Source organism: Lepus europaeus, chromosome 4, assembly GCF_033115175.1.
Source record: "Lepus europaeus isolate LE1 chromosome 4, mLepTim1.pri, whole genome shotgun sequence".
Lineage (NCBI taxonomy): Eukaryota > Metazoa > Chordata > Mammalia > Lagomorpha > Leporidae > Lepus > Lepus europaeus.
This window is the reverse complement of record NC_084830.1, coordinates 91,735,817-91,745,464: the sequence shown is the minus strand read 5'-3', so window position 1 is coordinate 91,745,464 and position 9,648 is coordinate 91,735,817. Positions and strand designations below refer to the sequence as shown.

Below are 9,648 nucleotides of genomic sequence, written 5' to 3'. Positions count from 1 at the left end.
TTCAAAGAAAAATGTATAGGCTATCCATGAAACAAAGTGTAATCACAGTCAGAATTTGGCTTGGCAGTCAATTGGAGTAGGAGAAAATTCAATCTTCACATAAGACATGTTCATCGGGCCATCAAAGAAGGAGGTACCTTTCTCTGAAGGGAGGAGAGAACTTCCACTTTGACTATGGCCTTGTCTAAATAAGATCAGAGTTGGAGAACTCAAGAGGCTTCCATAGCCTTGGCAGCTCATGACAAGAGCTTCAGGTGATGTCATAAATAAGAGTGTCAATTGTTAAATCAACAACGGGAGTCACTGTGCACCTATTCCCCATGTTGGATCTCTGTCCTTAGTGTGTTGTACTATGTGAATTAACTGTAAAACTACTACTCAAACAGTGTGTGTCTGTGTGGGTGCAGTCTGTTGAAATCTTTACTTAGTATACACTAAGTTGATCTTCTGTATGTAAAGATAATTGAAAATGAATCTTGATGAAGAATGGGATGGGAGAGGGTGTGGGAGATGGGATGGTTGCAGGTGGGAGGGAGGCTATGGAGGGAAAAGCCACTATAATCCAAAAATTGTACTTTGGAAATTTATATTTATTAAAGTTGAAAAAAAAATACAAAAAAAAGACATGTTCATGCTAAAGCTTATAGCACACTGACAGTCATTAACCAAACTAAGATGTCATTTGATGAGTGGAAAGTTTCAAGTTTCATTTCTCTTTTTAACTAAGAAAAGTAGTTCAGTTTTTTAATTGATTTTATAAAGGTGCACATGAACACTGACAAGATGGATACAAAATATGTCCTAAGGAAAACTACAATGAGAACATTCAACTTTGAAGAGCAACATTAAGGTGATGAAGATTTGACATCAAGTGTCACAACCCACTTCAATTCCATGGTACGATGACCATATATTAAATCTGAGAGGGAACAATGAAGTCAAAACGGCCTAAATGGAAGATTCATTTGGAAGCAACCAAATCTGCTTATATAAAGTAATTTATTATCTTAATATTCACTGCATAAAAATGCCATAGAAGGACTGAATAGAAACATGTGGAATCATTTGTTCATTTATTCATTAATATGTTGTCAAATTCAGTTTTCTATACACTATGTTTATTCCATTTTTGTACTATTAGATACATATATTTAAAAAAATATTTAACTTATTATGAAGAAATTAAATATTTTTGAATCACTTTATTATTTGCTAGCAACAAAACTGAAACAAGTCTCATCCAATTCAATAAACCCATTTAAATACCTTTGTTCAATGACAATGTCTGAATGTCTAGTTTACACATTTCTATTCTACACAACACTGTTTTACCCTGTTACATGGTATATAGTTAAACATTTCCATAATAAACAAGTTTCTCTTTGATATTATTCAGAACAATTTCTTCATACTCCCCAGCAATCACTCAAATATATTAAAAATGTATCCTCCTTTAAAAGGCACACACATTTACAGGTTCAAATCTTTATTGTTTTAAAATTGTTCAGATCTTTTACAATACAATATTTTGTTATTTAAATGACCTCTAAATGGTTAATGTACAATGAATATCTTTTTCTGAAACTCAACCATGAAATATGACTTCATTAATTTGATTATTCTAAACAGAGTCATAAGATGTTGGGAAGGTTTGAGTGCTGCATTTCAAACAGTCAACAGCACAGACTCTTCCCTTTAGAACCCACATGATGGATCTGTTGAAAGTGCTTTTGAAGATTGCTGATAAACTATGGCTGATCTTAAAATCAGTCAATCAAATTAGAGGGGTTTTTTTTGAAATATCAAAGGGCATTTAAAAAAATAAATGAAAGAATTTGCTTTAGTCATCTACAGAGGCAAACTCAAAATTATGATTATCTGCATGCAGTAACACTCCTTTTTAAATAGTATTGAAGAATTTACACATTTTATAAAGAATGTGTTAATGAGTGCAAGTATTCTGATACTGATTTCACAAAAGGACAAATGCTGGTAATAATAACTAATATTTAACACCTAAGTTCAAGCTAGTGTATATTTGACAGGCAATTAATATGGCTAATCATCAGCCACATAATGCACAGGGGATGCCCTTTGAGAAAATGAACTAATTTGGTCCGCAAGTCTAGAGTTATCTGGGTTTATTTTTTTTTCTCTTAAAAAAAAAAAAAAAAGTAGAAACAAAACCACTGTAATTCAGGCAAGGGCTTTGATGAATTTATTGTTCCTATAATATAGCCAGTTAAAAAGAAATGATGTACACCAATGAAGTATCTTGTCAGGTGACTTCTGTATAAAAAGATGGCCTGCTGTGTTTGGAGTGATTAATGAGCACTGCCGGACAAATCAGCAAAATGTCATAGTACATATATTAACATCTTCCATTAAGTTATACTTTCTTATTCCACGACACAGCTTTCACTCGGTAAAACTTTGTTCCCAAAGGAACTTTAAATCTGTTTTGTGCCTAAGAGGAAAGAAAGAGGGGGACGTGATGTTACTTGATTAAACCAAATTACAGAGATATCCTCCTATCATACTACTCACTTCCAGAATATATTTGGGGGAATGGATGGGCATCTTTATCAAACCACACAAGATTTGTCCCTGTCCAACTGAGACTACAACTACTGATGGAAGCCAAAGTTGGTGGCCAAGTCTACAAAGTGAGCCATGTCACTATTTTAAATATCAAAGAAACCTCACTACTATATATACTTCAACTTGTATTAAGAGTTTTATAAAACTGAAAATCACACTGAGTAAAGAGGGCACCTCAGTAAGTTTCACCAATTCTTCAGGAATATTGGTGATGTTACTAACAGGTCCATTTCAAAAAACCAAATACTTGAAACTACCTTTTTTCAATGGGAAGTACAGTACAAAATAGAAAACACTGACTCTACAAACAAATAGCTTTTGCCTTTGTCATCAATTATGCAAGATGTTTCTTTTGCAGAGAAGTTACACTAATAATAGTTATAGAACAGAAACTATGTAGTTGTTTCCTATATATAGGTTAATGGATTGTTGATAAACTATCCAAAGAAAAACAAATAATTATTAAAATTACTAGTTCAAACTCTGGTTAAATTTAAGCTTTAACCCAAATAAACTAAAGGCCAAGAACAGCACTAGAATAAATTCTCTACAAAGCAGTGTAAGAATCTTCTTTATAATTCATAGGCTATATCACATGATGTAGTTCTTACCTTTTTGGCTTGACAATATTCCTTCTCCATTACTTTTCCAAGTACCCAGGGTCTTCTAGATGCACCTGAAGCTAATTAATCAAGCTGTTAAATTTCTTTTTTGAAGTACAGTTATAATTATTTATGAGAATAATTTTAATGCCAAAACATACTAATGGAGCACTGAAATGCTTAATGATTTATAAAACTTAATTCATGTTGCTTTTCACCAGTAGTACATGGTTTTTATTATTTGTTAACTAAATACATAGAGCACATCATTTCTTCAAAGAACTAATTATAGTACAGGAAAAACCAGTAATGTAAGTACAAATCATAAACAAATATATCTGGAAGTTCTAAGCTAACTCAACAGTGCTATCTACTGAAAGAGCTAACAAAGCTGACCTTCTCAGTTTCTGAAAGCTGGCAAAATATATTTACAAAAATCAAAGCAAAACACTGATTTAGAGGGACAGCACTTTTAACCAAGTCCTTAAAGGCACACATGCACACCAGAATGGCTGGCAAGGTAATATAAACACAGTTGGTGCCCAAGGGTAAAGAACTAAATAAATTCTAGATGGGCAGTACCTGTGAGAAGGGGAGAGGAACAATACTGGAGAACATAGAATGAGAAGGCTAGTTCTCAGAGCCAATGAGATATAAGCTAAAAGATGAATACTCATTCCCCTTTAAATTAAAAATAAAGATTATTTTTAAAATATCCAGTCAATAAATTCTTCTCTTTTAGCTAAAACTGTTTAGATTCCCAACAAAAGTCCTAAGAGATTTTTATTCCACTAAAAACAATTTGCCAGAGAACGCGCTGTAGCACAGAAGATTAAGCTACCACTTGTGATGCCAGCATCCCACACTGGTATGTTGACTGGAGTCCCAACTGTTCTGCTTCCAATCTAGCTCCCTGCCAATGTGCTTGAGGAGGCAGCAGAGAATGGCTGAAGTATTTGGGTCCCTGCCACTCACATGGGAGACCTGGGTAGAATTCTAAGCTCCTGTCTTGGCAATTGGGGAATGAGCCAGCAGATGGAAGATCTCTATGTCTATCCATCTCTATGTAACTCCGCCATTCAAAGAAAAACAAAATTGCCAAGACATACATGAAAGTTATGCTGAATAAATTACCAGAAATGAACTGATTATATAAGCATACTCTCATGTGACAGAAAAATAAAAGCCCCTGGACAGTAGGAGGTAAAAAATACTCTGGGGGCCGGCATTGTGTGTAATGGGTTAAGCCTCCAACTGTGACACTGGCCATCCCATATGGGAGCTGGTTTTAGTCCCAGCTGCTCCACTTCTGATCCAGCTCCGTGCTGATGGACCTGGGGAAAGCAGTGTTAGCTGTCTCAAGTGTTTGAGCCCCTGCACCCACGTGGGAGACCAGGATGAAGTTCCTGGCTTTGGCCTGCCTAGCACTAGCCATTGTGGCCCTTTGGGAAGTAAACCAGAGGATGGAAGATCTCTCCCTCCATATCTCTCCCTCTCTGTAACTCTGCCTTTCAAATACATAAAATAAATCTTTTTTTGGAAGGAAGTGGGGGGAGGGAGAGAGGCTGGTTCTGAAGAGTAAAATAGCACTTTATAACCAATTGATGACATCTGGAAATAATCAGTGAAAACTAAATGCTCATATTATGTCAGAGGATGATGAGTCATACTATCCCAGGCACAAAGGCACTCTGGCAATCCCCTCACCCTCTGCAACAACACAAGGGGTTGCAGGATCTTAATTGGCACCATCTGTTATGTATTTCTCAAAGGAATTCTGAAAAGGAAGAGGGGGGCAGGAGGGGTGGTTTGTGGAATTTATGGTTAATAAGAATCCTTTAATAAATTCTTTCCTGCAGGACTTGTGAGGGCCTTATAATGGTAATGGAAGCAGTGTAAGCAGTGTAAGATTTTTATAATGCAAGGGGAGTTGACAAAATTTCCCAGACTTAAACACTGAACTCTGTCTAGGCTTAGGAAATGCACACTGAAGGGCTATGATGTAACTTACGCTCATATGGTTCTAGGGAGAAAAAAGTATGCATTCATCTATGTCTATTTAGACACACATGCATGTAGAGGTAATACAAAAGGGGCAAGAAGTCAATACTACATTAATTTTTGCAACATGTTTCTAAACTTAAAGATTATTTTCAAAAAGAAAGTTTAAATAAATGAAGAATTTAAAAAGCCACACAAATAAAATAAAAATATCCATCAAATTCATTGGTTTCAAGGCAGGAAAACCTAGGCTCATCTTAGTTTTTATGGTTACCGGACTGCTCTAACTATGAGCATTATTGCTAATATCCCTCCAGGAGCTGTGATGGAATAGCCCTCACTGGCCTGCTTTAAGAAATGATATGACTCTGTTCATAAGTTACTCCTAACAGAAACATCAAAGAAAAAGGACACATGTTGGGGCCGGTGCTGTGGTGTAGCGGGTAAAGCCACTGCCTGCAGTGCTGGCATCCCACATGAGCCCTGATTCAAGTCCTGGCTGCTCTACTTCTCTACTTTCAGCTCTCTGCTATGGCCTGAGAAAATAGTGGGAGATAGTGGGAGATGATCCAAGTGCTTGGGCCCTGCACCCACATGGGAGACCTGGAAGAAGCTCCTGGCTTCGGATCGGCTCAGCTCTGTAGTGGCCATTTGGGGAGTGAAACGGTGGGTGCAGGATCTCTTTCTCTCTCTCTGTCTCTCTGTAACTATGCCTTTCAAATAAATAAATAAACAAATAAATAAATAAAAAAGGACATACGTTTATTTTCATTTTAAAATAAATTTAGGTGAGGTATATCATACCTACTCTTTAGAAAAAACAGGTTGTACTTAAGAATTCTGAAAATACAGTTCTTGCAATTGCTGGAGTAGAAGATGTTTGCATCATTCCATTTCTGATCAGTTAACTCACTGCATGAACCACATTCTAATTTGGACTGTTGATAAAATATACAAAAATAATCTAAATAATGTGGATTTCATTTTTAAAAAAGTATAAAGCAGAGTTTCCTCTCAGTGACTTAATTTGAATATAACTAGACAACAGGAAAAAAAAATCTTATATGTATTCTTTCCATTTCAGGCTTAGTATTTTAGCCATGGTTGTGACACTTACCACCCTCACCTGGTTTGAGATCCAGGGCAGGCAGAGACTCTGAGTGCAGGAAATATAAAGTAGGACTAACAGTAAACAAAACATAATTGTCGTGGCGTTCATCTAGGATGATGAGTACCAAATCTCCCACCTGAAAACTGGATAAAGGAATATAATTTTATTACCCTAGGGAGAGCTACCATCAATCACTCTACTCTGAAAACTTAAGTACATATTCTGCAGTGCTCAACTGTATGTTAAAATAGGAAGGCAATATTAAATTTCACATTCACATAATAATCTTTGTATTCTCAACTGCTCCTAACAGGAGTGCTGCTCAGGTACAAATTAAAAAGATGACATCAGCAATTGTCAAAGATCACACGTTTCCTAAATTGTGTTTCCACTATCTAAATTTACAAAGAGGAAAAAAACTGCTCATATGAGCTTTAGTAACAAAACCTTTACAGTTTATCTATCCGTTTTTGTTGAAATCTTTCATTTTATACAAAGAAACAAATTCAGAGAGATCTTATTTACAGGTACAGTAGCAAAGACAGTGTTAGATTCTGCTACTCCACTTTCCAGGCACAGTGTTGCTGAAAAAAACAACTAAGCTAGGACCATGTGCTTACATGGGTTTAAACAAATGGTTATTACACTTGTAATATTGGGGTATGGGTCTGAAGGAAGGGAACAAAGGAAAAAGAGGATACAACTGCGTGCAAGCTTACGTATTACTTTTTAGAACCTTTTCAGAACTGTTGCTCAAAACTTCAACAGGCCTTCAAAAACTAATCTCAGATTTCCTGGCTGTCAAGATGATTTAATGAAGCAGGTTCTCAAAATCAGCTTGGAAGTCTTTAGAGGAAACTAGCTTTTCATTCGTTAATGGACAATCCCACAAATGCTTACTAGTAGCCTAATGATGTGGCAGGCAGTTTTAGGTAAACATACTAACATGTTAAAAGTAAAAAAAATTTAAAAACTTATCTTTCTCAGGGCTGGCACTGTGGTATAGTAGGCTAAGCCTCTGCCCGCAGCGCCAGCGTCCCATATGGGCAACAGTTCATGTCCCAGCTGCTCCTCTTCCAATCCAGCTCTCTGCTAATGGCCTGGAAGAGCAGCAACAGATGGCCCAAGTGCTTGTACCCCTGCTCCCACTTTGGAGACCCGGAAGAAGCTCCTGGTGCCTGGCTTTGGATTGGCCTAGCTCTGACTGTGCAGCCATTTAGGGAATGATCCGGCAGATGGAAGATTTCTCTGTCTCTCTCTCTCTCTGTATCTCTGCCTCTTAAATAAATAAATCTTAAAAAAAAAAAAAAAAACAAACCTCATCTCTTTATAATCTTTAAAATATCATGAACGAATCCCTGCCCATTCTGATGTGACATACAGCTGGTTCTGACAGATATCATCAACCCTTTAAAAACATTCAAAGACAAAATTCTAGTGAGATGTGAAAGGTCAAAACCACTGTATCTGATAATCAAAACTTTTGCAAACACACCTATCATAAATAAAATAAAGGTATTTAAAATAAAGCATATCTATTACTTATATACTTCAGTAATTTTTGCATCCTTCCTGTCAGGTAAAGACTGATCATCATTCATGAGTTCCTAATAAAGTTTTTGTTTTATTTTAGAGCACCTTTTACATAACCCAAGACAAAGAAAAACTATCACTATGGAATAAATTCAGTGCAGTAAATTCAATTGGATCAAATGATACACTTCATGTTTTTTGAACTTGTACAAATGAAAGCTGAACAACAGAAATGAGGACATTTGACAAATTAAAAAAGAAATAAGGCTTTCAAATCTAAAATGAAAAAGACTAAACAAATAGATGGGATTCTAAAAAGGTGGCACCAGTTGAAAATTAGAATTAAAAAAGCCTAAAGGAAATATATGATAAGGATAAAACTAGAGAAGTAAAGTGTTGGAATGCAATTCTAATGTTTCCAGGATAACAAATGAGAAAAATTTTGTGTCAACAGAAAACTGTTACTGCAGCAAAACATTCCGTTACTCACTGACTCTGCAATGGAATGATTATTACATTTTCATTAAGTAATAATTCAAGTCACCAAATTTTTGCCCACCAAACAAAAACCAAAAATAAAATACTTACTCTCTTATAGCTATCTTTTCAGAATGCCTTGAAGATACAGAAGACATACTCTGAGACATCTAAAAAAAAGAACTTCATGAACCTTCCAGAATATTATAGCACCAAATATATTTACTGTATATTTAGTGTAAAAATTTGTTTAAATGTGCTATTCTATCTTCAAGTCTGTGTCTCTCCTTTCAGGCACACAAACCTAAAATGTAGAACTTATGTTCATTAATATAATTTTTTGAAACAATCAGTTTCATTAAATCAATGCACCTACACTTTCAGTTATTTTAGATAAGTTAGATTAAAAACTGATTTTAGAATCACATGTTATTTATATTTAATCTTAAAATATAGAAAAACAGACTGAAATTTTTTAAAAACAGTTTGAAAACTATAGCATATCAGTTTTAAAACCTTTTCTTTGACAAATACAGCAAGAACAACAAAAGGGATTCTTTTTTAAAAATCAAGTCTGAGGGACTGGCAACATGGTGCAGTGGGTTAAGTCATTGCCTGCAATGCTAGCATCCCATGTAAGTACAAATTCAAGTCCTGCTTGGTCCACTTATGATCCAGCTCCTTTAAAAAAAAAATATTTATTTGAGAGGCAGAGTTAGAGAGAAAGAGAGTCAGAGGTAAGGACAGAAGGACAGAAAGAGAGGTCTTCCATCCTCTGGTTCACTCCCCAAATGGCCTGAACTGCTGGAGCTGGGAGGATCCGAAACCAGGAGCAGACACTTCTGTGTCTCCCACATGGCTGCCCAAGCACTTGGGCCATCTTCCACTGCTTTCCCAGGTGCATTACCAGGGAGCTGGATGGGAAGTGAAGTAGCCAGGATTTGAAATGGGGCCCATATGGGATGCTGGCACCACAGGCAGAGGCTTTACTTGCTACACCACAGCGCCAGCCCCAGTATCGCTCCCTTCTAATATGCCTGGGAAAGCTGTGATTGATGGCCCAAGTATTTGGCCACTGCTACTTACATGGCGGATTCAGATGGAGTGCTGGGCTCTTGGCTCCCACCTGGCACAGCCCCAGCTGTTGCAGCCATTTGGGGAATGAACCAGTAGACAGAATGTCTATGTAACTTTGCCTTTCAAATAAATAAATCTTAAAAAAAATAATTAATTCTAAAAGTAAGTTGAAAAGTTTTCAATAATAATTAAACTGTTTCTAGGGCATTATAAATGAAAGTTATTAGAACTGGACACAAAAAGAAA

The 9,648-nt window shown here is 36.1% G+C and overlaps 1 protein-coding gene across 4 annotated transcripts in view; it reads right to left on the bottom strand.

The window, feature by feature from the left end:
- Positions 1-1,187: 1,187 nt before the first annotated feature.
- Positions 1,188-9,648, bottom strand: part of RB1CC1 (RB1 inducible coiled-coil 1) — a 92,745-nt gene continuing 84,284 nt past the window's right edge. For 3 of the 4 annotated variants that reach the window (XM_062188499.1, XM_062188500.1, XM_062188501.1), the window contains exons 21-24: positions 8,437-8,495; positions 6,322-6,458; positions 3,213-3,283; positions 1,188-2,467 (exon numbers count right to left, since the gene is read on the bottom strand). In XM_062188499.1, coding sequence (XP_062044483.1) covers positions 2,390-2,467; positions 3,213-3,283; positions 6,322-6,458; positions 8,437-8,495 — 345 coding nt within the window. In that variant the 3' untranslated portion in view covers positions 1,188-2,389. The remainder of the gene's footprint in view (positions 2,468-3,212; positions 3,284-6,321; positions 6,459-8,436; positions 8,496-9,648) is intronic. The other variant, XM_062188502.1, reaches the window with a different exon arrangement.